The following is a 14,753-nucleotide window of genomic DNA, read 5'->3' on the forward strand; positions in this document are numbered from 1 at the left end:
GCTCAGCGTCTCACACTGGGGCCACTCGTGCCCGGCAGAGGTTTTATTGCTCCGTGTTGGAGCTGGGGGGAGGCTATCCTGGGGTGGGGTGGGGGGCTGGGAGCACCTGTAAGGTTATCAGGGTATGGGCAGGACTTGGCGCTGGAAAATCTGGGCTGCTTCCGGGACTCTAGGATTCTTCTCCGAAGAAACTTCGGTGTTCGCACACACAGGCTAATTTCTAACTTCCTGCCTAATGCAAACACATCTCTTAAGTTGAATTTGGGCCTAGTTTGTTTGTTTGTTTTTGTTTTTCTTTTACCCAACAAATGCCTTGGGCCCACAATGCCTGCGACCAGGCCTCAGGCAGCTGTGTGACACTTCTCATGGGACTGTTAATTCACTTCCGAAGGAGGCAGGGAGACTCCAGCCAGGAGGTGAGTGAGAGATAACCTGCTCCCCTCCGCCCCCTCCCACCAGGCGAGGGCCTGTGTCAACAGGCTGCTAAGTCAGACAGAAAACAAAGCAACTAAGTGTTGCTGGAGCCCAGGGGCAGGCTTGAGCCCTTCGGGCCTCTGCAGAAGCACAAGCCAAGTTTGGTGCCACTTTCGTAACCAGAAAATGGATTTTTAAGTTATGAAACAACGAAGCCCACCCCAGGTCATGTCTGAGTCTCTTTAAGTCCCAGGGATCTGGTCGGAGGCCCCAGGGTCAAAGACTCAGTACAGAGTCGAGGTGGCCGTGTGCACATCCTGCAGGATTCTTTCCTTCAGGGTCCACTCTCCTGGAGTATCCCCTTCAAGGTCTGAGCGTCAAAGGGATCCCCGGTGGCCCAAAGTGTGGGCGTCTTTTGCAATCAGAGCTGCAGTGACAAGAGTGTCCCCAAGTCCCCTCACTTGAATGTGTCTCAAGCCCGGGCCCTGGGTGAGGCACAGGTCGGCAGGAAGGGGTGGACGTGCTGACCGCCGCTCAGCCACCCTCGCTGCGTCCCTGCACTGCCTTGACTCCTGCCGAGGACACAGCGCCTGGCTTAACTAGCTGTGCTCAGGAACCGTCCTTATGGAAGCTGGCCCTTTGGCCAGACAGATCAGAGACCTGAAGAGGAGGGGTGTTCCCCTCCTGTGGGTCTCAGGGGGTGACCTGGGGGAGCAGCCCCTGCAGTGGGCGAGAGAAGTGAGTGGGAGGCTGCCTCCCGAAAACTGGGCTCGTTTAGGTAGGAAGGGGGAGGTGGCCCATCCAGGTGGCTTCCAGGCCTGCTGACTTGAAAAGAACAGCGGAAACCAGAGAGGGAGGCCCCTTGCCCGTGCCTGGGACAGCGATGTGCTGGCCCCTGCACCCGAGCCGTGGGGGCGGCCGCAAACTTCCTTGGCGCCGGCTTTGCTGACACAGGCCTCCTACCTCCCCGGACCAGAAGTCAGATTTCACACGCCTGGATTTGGAAGCAAGCCTCGGAGAGAAGGGATTGCACCAGGAATTTTAGAACTGGGTGGGGGGAGCACCAACCCTGGCCGCCGAGGCTGCCGATGGCAAAGAGACTTTGGCTGAGACAGGGCAGGGAAAGGCCAAGCTGGCCAGGTTAAGGGAAAGCGGGCAAGGCTCTGTCCCCGTGGATGCCGGAGACAAGGCAGAGAAAGGACCGAACGCCAGGCCTGGAGCATTGCTCAGACTTGCCGTTGTCCTCACTCGGGAGCCCCACGCTGGCGCCAAATATGTCACCCCATGGGCTGCTCGGGGCTCTGGTCCTCAGCCGAGAAAGAGCTCCGGCGTGAGCCAGCGGCGGGGAGCGAGCAGCAGAGGTCAGGAGGAGGACCCCTGAGCAGCCCGCGGGCTTCCCACCAGGACCGAGGGCGCAGTCTGCATGCAGCCTGGGGTTTGTACGGACGTGAGCGAGCGTGGGTCCCCTGTGTCTTCTCCCAGGCTCCCTCTTCTGGAAAATTCTGGGTGGAGGGTTTCCGGATGTGGCGCTCCCGAAGATCCTCCCGGGACCTAACAGCCCCCTTGGTGCAGAGCAAAGGAGTCGGCCGCGCTGTCCCCGGAAGCTGAAGCCACTGACAGGGTTACTGAGGGAGAGCAGCGGCCTCCGGCCTCGGGCCTCGTCTCCTCGGTCCACTGCACACAAATTCTCTTTCTTTAACACTTCCCATTTTCTTCCCACTTCCCTTAAACACTCCCATCTTCCTCTGTAGCCGGCTTACACACGCTGGCTCGTGTCTACGCAGCTCCCTACCAGCCCGAGTCTCTGCCAGCGAGATGCTGTTTCTTCAGGGGGAAGAACCTCGGGCCCCTGACGAGGGCTGGAGCGGTAGCTCCTCCGACACAGGGCAACAGCGTGCCCGTCCAGAACACGCCTGCGTCAGGCCCTGCACCCGGCTGATGGGACGTGGGAAGGTCGCCGTTCCTGAGCAGGGGTGCGGCCCACGACAGAAGCAGCGCCGTCTGTGCCGGGACACACAGGAACTCCAGGAAGCACAGCCCACTCCCCTCCCACCCCCACCCCCACCCCGGGCCCCGGGCGGGTCTTTCCAGAGCCTGGTCAGGTGGGGTTCTCTCATTCTGTCAGAACAGGGCACCAAGACAACTACACCTGTTCTGCTTCACACACACGACAAACGCGCTTTCGCCCTGACTTCTGTCACCGCTTCGATCTCTCCGGTGCTCGCTCTCGCTGGTTCCCTTCACCGCGACTCAGCCCCAGAGTCCGGCCCCTCCCAGCAGTGAGGGGCTGTTCTGGCGTTTTCTGTTTTCCAGGCTCCCGTTCCTGTGCACGGAGCTTTGATCTTCAAAGCCGACGCAGCACCTCGGGTCCCAGCTCCAGCGTAACCATAACTGGTGGTGGTTTCCTCTGGACTCGCCCTGAGAATTCTCGGGACAGCTGAGCTCCCGGAAGGCCCTGCAATGTTGTGCCTCCCTCCCCAGCCCCGACCGTCCTCCCCTGGCCTCCACTCCTGTTTCCAGAGCTCCAGGTCGCACACCCCAGCCCGTCTTCCTTACCTCTCTCACTATGCACGGGGCTGTCCCAGCCAAGCCCATGCCCTGGTGACTTGAACAACAGACGCGTGTCTTCCCGTGGTTCTAGGGCTGGAATTCGGAGGTCTGGGTGTTGGCAGGATTGGCCAGGGCGTGTGGGTGGCACCTCACCCTATGTCCTCACCTGCTCGCTCCTCTCCGCTAGTCTGTGTCATGACAAGTGAGGGCCCACCCTAGTGACCTCTTCACACTATCTCAAACACAGCCACATTCCGGACCACGGGCGCGGGGTTTCGCGGGGAGGTCAGGGCACCTGGTTCAGCCCGTGACACTCAGTGGGCACCCTGCACTGAGCTGCGTGGGCATCTCGGGGCTGTGGACCGGACAGCCCGGGCTGCACCTGAGTGTTGCGCCTGGTCCATGTGAGGCCACCAGGTCCCTCCGCCGTCCTGTGCCCCTCACCACCGGCCACGCAGGTGAAATGAGACCACAGCCAGTGCTTGCCAGGGTGCTGGGCACAGGCAACCCTGAGACAGACGTGTGAGGACGGCGGGGTGGTCACTCTGTGCCCATTTGCCATGGGAATGAACATGGACTGAGGAGAGCCTGGGGCTGGGCTGTGTGGGAGGCACAGGTATTGGTGGTTTGGGGGAGCCTCGAGGTTCCCGGACTCTGTGGACGTGGAGTAGTCTGGGATCTCTGTCCTCTGAAGACATGGAACTGAGCCCGAGTCACACCAGCACCCCAGCACCTGCCAGTGAGGACCCCCCCACACTGCTGTGCAGGAGAGGGGAGGACCGACCTGCCCCCAGCCAGCAGAGGGCAGTGTCGCGGTAGCCGCCTGGGTGTCTCAGGGACGCGCTGCCTCCTGGGCCGTGGCTGAGGCGTCCTCCCGGCTACGGCTCTAAGCCTTGTTTTTCCGACCAGGCGGCACTGCCCTCCTGCCCTCCATCCATGCCCGAGCTGAAGCACCGCGGGAGGGCTGTGCGCCAGGGACCGGGTAACCCTCGGGCCATTTGTCTCCGGACTTGGAGAGAACAGCCCTCGGGTGTCAAGGCTGACCTCTCCAGCTCTCGGAGCCCTGTTTGTTATCAGCAAAGAGCGAGCTGCTGTCCGCCCCTCCGAGATGGGAAAAAGCTGGGCTGTCACTGCGGGATCTAACGAATGACTTCCTGCTCGGAGCAGATTCCAGAAGGCGCAGAAACAGGCGGGCAGGGCGGAGGGCCCTCCCGGCCCCTAATTCCTCACATGGAACCTCTCCAAAGCAAACCACAAGCAAATGTGCTGCTCAGTAAGCGTCTAGATTCTTCCATGAGGACCCAGAGGAAAACGATCGGGACGCACTGCTGGAAACCACCTTGTCTCTCCCCTGATGCGACGGTGCCCTGTCCAGGGGGTCAAGAAACAGGAACCACACACGTGATCATAATCTGACTTTGGCTTTGGTTGCCAAGAACCCGGGGTCCAGTTCAGCTGCGGGGACCACGTCCTGCCAGGTTTCTCACACTCTGATTTCTCCTGTCTCAATCTTTCCCTAAAAAAAAAACCAAATTTTCACAGTCAAGCGTCCAGTTTCGTTTAGTTTCCTTTCGCTCTTTCGCTCCACAAACACAGCTTTTACGTAGCTGCATTCTGCTCACACTCGACTTTTTCTGTTTTTTTTTTTTTTTCATAATATTACATAATATTAGCTCATAAATACCATGTTTCTACTTAGGTATTCTTTTTGCCTTTTTTTTTTTTTTTTGAAGATTTATTTGAGAGGCAAAGTTACAGACAGAGAGAAGGAGAGACAGAGAGAATCTTCCATCTGCTGGTTCACGCCTCAAATGCCCACAACAGCCTGGGCTGAGCCAGGCCAAAGCCAGGAGCCAGGAGCTTCTTCTGGGTCTCCCGTGTGGGTGCAGGGGCCCAGGTACTTGGACCCTCTTCCACTGCTTTCCCAGACGGTGGCAGAGAGCTGGATCGGAAGTGGAGCAGCCGGGACTAGAGCCAGCCAGCGCTGCAGACAGAGGCTTAGCCTACCGCACCACAGTGCCGGCCCTTCTTCTCTGCCTTTTCGATAGGGACATACTCTCCATCAGGTCACTGAATACCAGTTTAATGGAAGCCAATGGCACAGACTGTAAATGGGCTGCTGTCGGACACCGCACTTTTCCCAGATTTTCACTGTCGTAAATAATTCTGCTGTTGCAAAAATAAATGAGAAGTTACGAAAGAGGCACAGCGTGGCTAACATGCGTACATAGAACGTTCCGCCACTGCTGAGAACACACTGGGAAAGCGGACAGTGGCGGAAGGGCCCGGGCCGCCAAGGATGCATCGGGGCGGCTGCACATTCGCCATCCTCTGGGTGCCGCCAGGGCTCCTGCACGGCTTCGGGGCCAGAAGAGCAGATTCGGGCGAGCTGGGAGCATGCGTGATTTATGCCTGTGCCAAAGTCAAACAATGTCCCAGCAGGGGAGGGTAGCCGAGTGGCCGTGCGTCCACGCATGTGTGTGCGACCTCAGGTCCTCACCGGACAAAGAGCTGCCTGTGACGTCCAGAGAAACAGACCCTTCCACACAAGCGGCCCAGGGACGAGCCAGGGTGGGAAACCCGGTGGCCAGGCTGCCAATCTCCAGCGCTGAGGCTCCTGGGTCAGGGACCTGGCACTTGGTTACTCCTGGACACCAGCACCAGGTGCCCCTGTCTCCCAAGAGCCCCCGGAGCGGGGGACAGGACACATGAGGGTGTCTACACACGCGAGGGGCTGCATTACCCAGGACTTTCATTGCTTCGTTTTGTTTTTAAGATTTATTTACTCATTTGAAAGTCAGGGCGACAGAGATGGGAAGGCAGGGAGGAGACGGGGGGGAGGGGATCTTCTATCTGCTGATTCATTCTCCATAGTTGGGCCAGGCCAAAGCCAGGAGCCAGGAACTCCATCCTGGCCTCCTATGGGGGTGTCAGGGGCCCAAGTTCTTGGGCCAGCATCCACTGCCTTCCGAGGCACGTTAGCAGGGAGCTGGACCTGCAGCAGCACGGCCACGACTCAACCAGCACTCAGATAGGGGACGCCAGTGTCACAGCAGCCACGTCACAGCCCCCAGCCCCCGAGGCTTCCGTCTAAGCACAGGCAGGAAGGACGGACAGGGCGCTGACGTCCAGCGCCCAGGGTGGTCGCCTCTGGGTGTAGCTCGGTGGGAAGAGCCTCAGGTTCCTGACTTTCCCGTAACTCCGAGTGTGCCTGGGGGAAGGAGGCCTCGAATGAGCCGGGCCGGGGTCTGGGGAGGTATCCGGGCACCCCGTTCATTGTGCAGACAGGGAAACTGAGGCCACAAAGATTCGTCCTACAGAGCAAGGCGGGGCCAGGGCTGCTCCCCTCCTCCGGCCCTGAGGGTGCCCCGCTTTTACCTCCACCAGCCCCAGCGGCTGCCAGCGAGGTCAGTGGGTGGTGACCCCTCCACAGGAGTCATCTTGGATTCTCACAGTCACAGAGGCCCCATCGCTGGCCACCTTAGAGGATGCCAACCGGCCACACAGCAGGAAGTGGCACAGCCTGGACGGGAACCAGGTGGGTGGGCTCGACCTCAGAGTCTGACTCTTCCCCACTCTCTCAGATGTGCCCATGGGTGCCCGTGTTCCCGACCCTTGGTGGCCGAGGGACAGGGACATCTGGTGGGGCTGTGGGTGGTGAGTGCGGGACCAGTGGCTGGGTCCCGCCCTTCTCAGCTGCAGGCTGGCGCGCGGGGAGTCAGTCCCCAGGGCTGTGCTGGTGCCATCTTCGCACTCAAATGCAGGCATGAGTGGCAGGCACCTCAGCTACTCCGTTTCCTTCCCCCGATGTCTTCTCAGCTACCCACGGCGGATGCTCCCTCCCCAGCCTCACAAAGGGACCCTGCAGATGACCAGTGTCACCTGCTGCAGCCCCCATGGCCCCTGGCAGGCGTGGCCTCGTGGCCAGGGGGTCACCTGGGCAGCGCCGGGCAGTCATTGGACCCCTCTGGGTTATCCGTCTCTGGATCTCCTCCTGTCTTCTTTCTCAGTCACCTCCCCCTCCCCTCATACCAAGTTAAGACCCCAAAGTACTAACGCATTTCCACTCTGTGCAGCCCAGGGCCCTGGCTCCCCACAGCACGGGCTGTGTGCGCCCAGGTACCCCAGGCCACCCCTGCTCAGGACGCACGGCTCGTCTTCCTGAGCTGCCTGGGGCCTCTGAGCCTCTGCAGGGGCCGATCCCTGGGCCCTTCACCCCTTTCCACCCCTTTCCCCACAAGGGCCAGTCCCAGAGGCCTCTCTCACAAGCTGTCCTGGGCTCCCGGCAAACCTCAGACCTCCGAGGCACCCTGTGTGGAAGAGATGTGGGTTTTGATTGGAACCCAACGCTCACTTGGGAAAGAGCACACGGAAACAGCTCGGTGCACCCGACCTCGGAACCACGCCCCAGTGAAATCACCGGAAAGTGCCCTCAGCCTCCCTCCAGCCCCGGGGGCCACCCCAGGAGCACCCTCTCCCGCCCTCTGACCTGTTCCTGTCCCATATGGAAGGGGATCCTGCAGCCAATGCCCTGGTGGCTGGCCCGGGACGGCGCCTGCTCCAGGGGTCACGGGGCTCCACACGTGTGCGCACTCTGCCGGGAAGCCTTGGTGGATGTCGGCTGTAACCAAAGCCGTGCACTTCTGCTAGGCAGAAACCCGTGAGGGGAGGTGCTGGCTCCTGGGACCCAGTCCACGAAGTGGCTGTGGTCTCACCCCTCGCTCCCACCTTCACCTGCCCCAGGGCCCGCCTCCCCCACCCCACCCCCATTTGAAAAAATAAATCTGCTTGTGATCCCAACAGACCAGCCCACCCTCAGTCACCCCGGCCCAGCTGCAGCCCCGATTCCAGCACGAAGCGGGTGCTGCAGGCCCAGCCAAGGCTGCCTCCTCGGCTTCCCGGGTCCAAGCGTGCCCGGCTCATTCTGCCGCCTGGCCGGCTGGCAGCGCCCCAGACCCCGGGGCCGGCGGCGAAGGCCGGAACGGAGCAGAAGGGGTGGGGTGCGGGGCTCGTCCGCGGGAGCCCCGAGCGGGCTGCACCCTCGGCCGCGCTCCAAAGGCGCCGAGTCCGATCCCGAGCCCGCGCCCGGCCCGCGGGGGCCGAGGGGATCGGGTTTCACGCGCGCGGAGGGGGGCGGGTGGAGGCGCATCCGGCCCGAAGGCGCCCCCGTCTCTGCCCCTCCAGGGAAGCCCGGGGCCCGGAGCGGGAGAGGGGAGGGTCCCGCCGGCCCCGCCTCCGCCGCGCCCTCCTCCCGGGCGGGATAATTGAACGGCGCGCCCGGGCCCGGCGTTGGCTGCCGAGCCTCGGCCCGAGCGTGGAGCGCGCGCCGCACGCCGCGCCCGCCGAGCCAGGAGCCGCCCGCGCCTTTGTCCCTGCCGGCCCCATGGAGCGCGCCGCGCCGTCGCGCCGGCTCCCGCTGCCGCTGCTGCTGCTCGGCGGCCTCTCGCTGCTGGCGGCCCGAGGTAGGGCGTCCCCGCCACCGCCCCGCGCCGGGGGGTAGTCGTGGAGAGGCCGGGGTCGGGCCGGTGCGCTCCCCGGGACCGTCGTCGTGCGGTCCCCTGAGCAGCGGGGCTGCCCAGACCCGGGCGACGTCTCCGGGCCTCCCCCAACTCCCGGCCCAGCCCGAATGCCGGCCTGTCTGGGGGGGTTGCTTCCAAGGCGGGACCCCTCCCACGCCCGCGCTCCGGCCTCAGCCCCCGCAGATGGAGCCGGCTCCGAGGGCCCTTCCCGGGCCTTGGCGATGGGGGCGCTGGCTGCGGGTTACCGAGCCCCCCGCCTTGCACTGGGAGCCTCCTTAGTGTGTCTTTCAGTGCCCCAGCTTGCGAATGGGGAACGGACCCCGGTGGGGAGCCGTCGGGTAAGGGGGTTGGGGGAGGCTGCAGACCCGGGCCCTCCTCTCTGCCTGCCCTCCTGCCCACCAGGCCCCACGCTTCGCTAGGACTTGGCTTAGGCGGCTTCCAGACCTACCCACTGTGTGACAAGGGGGGGATGGAGCCCCCTGCAGCAGGTCCCGGCCCAGAATTCCCTCCCCAGCCCCCCAGGCTGACAGCATGGGGTTGGTGGCCACCCAGGCTGCGCCCTTCTGGCTCCTGGGTTCAGAGGTCCGGTGGATCAGAGCCGCTTGGGGGGCGGGGGAGCCATGACCTGCGACCTCTCTGCTGACCCCATGGCTTCCTGGGGCCGGCAGTCAGGCCTGGCCCTGCTGGAGTGTTTGTTTCTCCCCAGGGCCAGGGCAGCTTCTTTATGCCTTGTTTAGTTTCTTTTGAAGTCGCTAGTGTTCACAGGCCTCCTTGGTCGGAAGGTCGCGGCTGAGGAGGGGGCTGGGCTGTGGCGGCGGCCTCTGGGGCTGATAGCTGTTCTGGGCGCTGGCTGTGTCCTGGGCCACTTCTCCAGCTTGGAGGTGGCTTGGGGAGGCACAGGGCTCCCAGGAGGCCTCTTGGGCAGGCCTGCAGGTGGTCCGGCAGGAGAGACCTCCCAAAGGGGCTTGGGAGTGGGGGGCACCCGGAGAGGAAGGGGGCGTCCAGAGAGAAGGCTGAGTTCAACTCTCAGGGGACTTGGAGACCCCAAGCCCCTCCCCTCCCCCACATTCTTTTGTGCCTGATAACTTTGTCCCTGTGCTTTGAAGGAGCACCGTAAGGGCATACAAAGTGTCCTCCATGAAGTCTGGGTGGTCCCATGGTCCTGTGTTTGGGGAGCACCCTCTTGGAGTTTGTTTGCGCGGTCTGGTCTGGGGAGAGGGGGTTAAAAGACAGCCTGGCTGCTCTCCGCTGCTGCAGGCCGGGCCGGGCGCCTGGCAGCCAAGGCCCCTGCAGCCCTGCAGGGTCGTAGGTGGCACAGCCCTGCACCCTGGAGAGCTGCGGGGTACACAGGGAAACCACACTTTGACCGCAGCCGTGAAGGCGAGCCGATGGAGAGCGCCGGAGCCACTGTGCTGACAGGCCCTTGGCGAGGGCCACCTGGCCACTGGCGGGCCGCGGGGCACGGCGGAGCCGCCTGTCTGTCCTCTGTCTGTCTGCCCTGTTGGGCTTTACCCAGAGCTGGGGCGGGAGGCGGGGGCGGGGAGGAGCAGGGGTCGGGCGGACGAGTGTGTTTTCTCCAAGACTTTCTTGGCCTCTGGTTTCGACTGATTAAAAGAAAAGTCGCGCCGGGAGGGAGAACAAAGGCTAGAGAGAACTTGGCTTACAAACATGTGGCCTGGGCCGCTGCCCTTCTGGAAGGTTCCCAGCTGGGAGGTGGGGCCCAGAGCTCTGAACGCTTGAAGGACCAGACTGGGGGGCACCAGGGAGGGCTCCCCTGCTGGGCCCAGGGCTGATGGCCCCCTCCCCCAGCACAGCTGCCTTTGCCTCCCCCAAGGACTGGTGGGAGGGAGCTGGGGATGAGGGGGCAGCTCAGGCTCAGGTCCCAGCAGGGTGCCATGAGTGGGTGCGCCAGCCTCATCCACAGTGGTCTGGTGGTTTTCTCCATGGCCTGGTGGGGGCGGCCACACCTCCCGGTAGGACGGAGGGAGAGCGCTCGGAGCTGGAGCTGTCTGCTGCGTGCACAGGGTCCCCTCTCCCAGGGCCGGGACAGAGCCAGCGTCCCGGACTCAGCTGCAAATCCCAATACTGGGCTTCCCCAGCCGGACGCTTCCTGGGAAGGAGACCGCAGAGCCAGCAGCTTCCGAGTGCCAGTCTCGGGTTGGCACCGGTCCTGCCACCCGGTCCTGCTGAGTGGTGTCTTTGGGCCTTCGGTCATTGGTTTGCTCAGCGTCGGCTCTGGGTCTTGGGGAGACCCAGCTCTGCCACCCCGTGCCGCTCGGGCTCCCAGATGAACCAGAAAAAGGAGCCCAGCCCTCCTGGCAGAGTCTGGAAGGACTTCCTGGAGGAGGTAGATGCACCCCGGGGCCTCAAGGAGGAGAGGCATGGGCAGGGACTCCAGGAGGCGTAGCCCCTCCCCACGGCTGGGAAAGACCCCTGCCCGCCCGGTACTCCCCGAAGGCCAGCCTCTTAGCCGTGGGCACGGTGGGCAGGGCAGCGTTACAGGTCAAGTGTTATGAAAACAGCTCTAACAGACACCTCAGAGTTTTGCCAGTGGATTTTGTACAATAAAAGGCTTTCCTTTTGCAAAATATAAAACTGTAGCAATTTGATTAATAGATGCTCTTGCAGTCCCCGGATGGCGCCAGTTTCTAGGCGATGATTTCAGATGTGGCCACACAGCAGATCCGGGGTGGAGGAGGAGGACAGGAGCCTGTTGTGGACTGGCCTGGGATCAGAGGCTGGGAGCCTGCTGAGGTCGTCTGCCCCAAGTCCGCCACATCCGGGAGCGGATAGGGCTGGCCGCCCCCACCCGCCCTTAATCCTTGGGTTCTAACTCCAGGGTGGGTCAGGAGGGTGGGGTACCTGCTGCTCCAGCTGCGCGCTGGAGGGTCCTGCTTTGTGGGGACCGGCATTCGGTGGGGCTGTTTAGGAGACCGGTGCCCCGGTGCCAGCTCTGGAAGCTCTTTGCCCGGCTCCCGTGACCCTCTGCGTCCATTTCCTTTGTGTGAGTTGAGGGCGGCTTTGCTCTGGGCGACTCTCCTAGCTGGACTGCTTCACGTTTAGTCTCCAATGGATCCTCCCCACAGCCCTGCTACCTCAGAGGTCCAGTACTTTTCCTTTTGGGTCTCGTCCCCGGCTGGAGTGAGACTAGATGTGCACTTTGCTACCCAGTGGCTACTGGCTGTGGCCTGTGGCTTCCCTCCGGATGCACTGGGTGCTGCTCCTGTGAGCTACTGGGGTGGGAGCGGAAACCCCGCACCTGTCGCTTTGCACCTGCGCCCCACCTGTGCTGCCTCCCTGCGCCCTGAAGGCAACCCTGGAGGGAGGCACTGCCCTTACCTGTATATATTTAAAGATTTATTTATTTATTTGAAAGGCCGAGTTGTACAGAGGCAGAGGCAGAGAGACAGAGGTCTTACCGAACCACTGGATCACTCCCCACAACAGCTGGAGCTGAGCCGATCTGAAGCCAGGAGCCAGGAGCTTCTTCCGGGTCTCCCATGCCGGTGCAGGGGCCCAGGGACTTGGGCCATCTTCTACTGTTTTCCCAGGCCATAGCAGAGAGCTGGATTGGAAGAGGAGCAGCCAGGACTTGAACCGGCACCCATAGGGGATGCCGGCACTGCAGGTGGTGGCTTTACCCACTAAGCCACAACACCAGCCCCTCTGGAGTTTAATAACAGGCAGGGGTGTGAACTCTTAAGCCAGGGTTGGATCTGAAGCTCCTCTGGTTTGGTGCTGTGGCCTCTGGGGAGTTGCTGCTGCTGTCTGCCCCTAATTGAGCACACGATTTCATTTGCTCATTCATTCATTCACACACAGTGATCGACGGCTCAGGGGCAGACATGGGCAGGGTGCAGGAGACAGAGCCCATCCCAGCCCTCGTGGCGCCAACTAGAGTTAATTATTTGTGTGCAATTCAGGGAACAAAGGAATCGGCTCTGTCGTGTGTGTGTGTGTGTGTGTGTGTGTGTGTGTGTGTTGGGGGGTGGTCAGGGAGGACCTCTTGGAGAAGGCGAGCTTTGCACCGGTGTGGTGGTCTGAGGACAGGAGCTGGCCAGGGACTACCTGGCCTGCCCAGCGCTGTCATCGAAGGCCAGGCATGGAGGGTGCAGGTGCAGTGGCCAGAGGGAAGCTGCAGAGGTGTCAGGGTGAGGGCAGCCTGTGAGTGCACTGCCTGGGGGGGAGCCAGATGCTTCCCCCCTCCCCCCAGACGTGCCTAGTGCCTCCCTCTGCGCCAGACCCCCAGACCCCCGTCTCTGTGATGGACGCTGGGAGCGCTCTCAGGACTGGTGCCTGGGGGCGTGTGAGCTCCTGGGGAGGCTGGCAGGCTGGGGGCGGCGTGGAGCGGGGGTCCGTTCACCTCCTGGGCCTGCACGGATGCAGAGGCACTGGGACGACCACGCTGGGCCCCTTCTGGCTTCCCAGGCCCGGGTAGGGCGGCCTGAGTCTTGCCCAGTCCCGTCTCATTGGCGTTTCCTGTCCGGCTCTGTGGCTGGTGAGGAGCTGCCCTTCAGGCCTCACCGTCCATGGGTCCTGGGCGGGGTGGGGGTGTTTCTTTCCAGGAGGGGGGTGGGGGCTGTGGGCCGCGCGCATCACATCAGGTGCGCTGACTCTGCGGGAAGGAATGCCCTGGCCCTGACGTGAGGACTTCTCCGATTTTGAAGATTCCGTTTTTCTCTGCTGATTCCAGCATTTTCCCTGGCTGACCTCATTCGTCTTCCCAGCCCCGCGGCAGGCACTGTTAGCACCTGCACTGTGCAGGTGGAGACAGAGGGAGGCTCGGAGAAGTCCCGTGGGCGCCGAGCCGGAGCCAGGCTCGAGGCCGGGCCGTCTGCCTGAGTGTGGCCTCGGGTTTGTGCCGAGTTTTATGCTTGTGGATTGTGCCACAGACCGACGTGGGTGATTGCGGTTTCTTCCCAAAACAGATCAGCCCTGGACCCCACTTTCTTCCTCTCTTTTTTTTTTTTTTTTTGCAGATTTATTTATTTATTTGAAAGGCAGAGAGGCAGAGGCAGAAAGAGAGAGGTCTTCCATCCGCTGGTTCACTCCCCAGATGGCCACAATGGCCGGAGCTGAGCCCATCTGAAGCCAGGAGCTTCTTCCAGGTCTTCCACGTGGGTGGAAGGACTTGGGCCATCTTCCACTGCCGGGAAGTGGAGCAGCCGGGACTCGAACCAGCGCCCATATAGGATGCCAGCTCTGCAGGTGGCAGCTTTATCCACTATGTCATAGCACCACCTGCCCCCCCTTTTAATTAGATTTATTTGAAAGGCAGAGTTACAAAGAAGCAGAGGCGAGAGAGGCCCCACTTTCTTAACAGCACCTGCAGGCCAGTGCCAGGGGTGCTGGGTGGGCCTGGGTGGGGGCTTGGGCGGGTTCCTTTCCAGCTGTGGGTTGAATTCCCTAAGCATTCGTAGTCGGCACCTGGAGGATGGGCATGGCTTCCCTGACATCCTGTGGCCTCTGGGCCAGGATGTGGAGTTGCAGGGTGTCCTGGATAAACCCCGCTGACTGTACCTGCGGGGCATCTCACCGCTGTCCACGCCACGACCTGTGTGAGGGCTGCTCTGCTCGGGCGCTGGGGTGTGTGGGCGACCGGTGCCCCTCCACGGGTACTGCCGGCCACCGAGTGACTGGTGAGGCTGCCGGACGCTGTCAACCACTTCCCAGCCGCTTGGTTCCCGTGAGATGTGGGCGGAGGTGGGAGGACCCCTGTCCCCTCCCCAGCCTTGCCAGGAGGCCCCGAGGGCGTTGAGGGGCTCCTCTGTGGGCCCCGGCTGGCCCCCACTTTCGTGATGGGGCAGAAGGGCTCTGGCCGCTGCTCCTCAGATCGCCGCAGGGGCTGTGGCCACCAGGCCCCTGTGCTGGCCGCCTCACTGGACTCGCAGGGAGCTGCCTTCCCCCTCGGGGGGGTTCTCATTTTTGTTTTTAAAAACTTTTGAAGTCCTGTTTATTTTGGTTACAGAGGTACAGTTTGTTACTGGACGTTTGAACTGTTCCTGTTTGAAGTTGCACAGCTTGCCGCGTAAACCGTTAGAACATTCCAGAGACCGTTAACCAGCCGCTCTTCACAGGGCTCGTGTTAGTGTGGATCCAGAGCAGCACTGGGTGAAAAACGCAAGTGAGTGTGTGAGCCGCCGTCCAGGTGCTTTCTTAATGAACACAGTGCAAAGTGGCCCCAAAAACGCAATTTGACAAATCTGCTTTGGGGCCGGCATTGTGGCGTAATGGGCGAAGCCACCACCTGCAGTGCCGGCGTCCCATGTG

The 14,753-nt window shown here is 62.1% G+C and overlaps 1 protein-coding gene and 1 long non-coding RNA gene across 5 annotated transcripts in view; one reads left to right on the forward strand and one right to left on the reverse strand.

Annotated features, from left to right (window-relative positions):
- Positions 1-5,723: 5,723 nt before the first annotated feature.
- Positions 5,724-7,592, reverse strand: LOC127489312 (uncharacterized). The gene is made up of 2 exons (XR_007917266.3): positions 7,454-7,592; positions 5,724-6,175 (listed from the first exon to the last, which is right to left on the reverse strand). It is a non-coding gene; the product is annotated as an uncharacterized LOC127489312 (long non-coding RNA).
- Positions 7,593-8,252: 660 nt separating this feature from the next.
- Positions 8,253-14,753, forward strand: part of FBLN1 (fibulin 1) — a 74,664-nt gene continuing 68,163 nt past the window's right edge. For all 4 annotated transcript variants that reach the window (XM_051840583.3, XM_089307737.1, XM_051840584.3 and 1 more), the window contains exon 1: positions 8,253-8,426. In XM_051840583.3, the coding sequence (XP_051696543.1) occupies positions 8,348-8,426 (79 nt within the window). In that variant the 5' untranslated portion in view covers positions 8,253-8,347. The remainder of the gene's footprint in view (positions 8,427-14,753) is intronic.

This window comes from Oryctolagus cuniculus, chromosome 11 (genome assembly GCF_051225735.1).
Source record: "Oryctolagus cuniculus isolate XC-2025 breed Fujian yellow rabbit chromosome 11, ASM5122573v1, whole genome shotgun sequence".
Lineage (NCBI taxonomy): Eukaryota > Metazoa > Chordata > Mammalia > Lagomorpha > Leporidae > Oryctolagus > Oryctolagus cuniculus.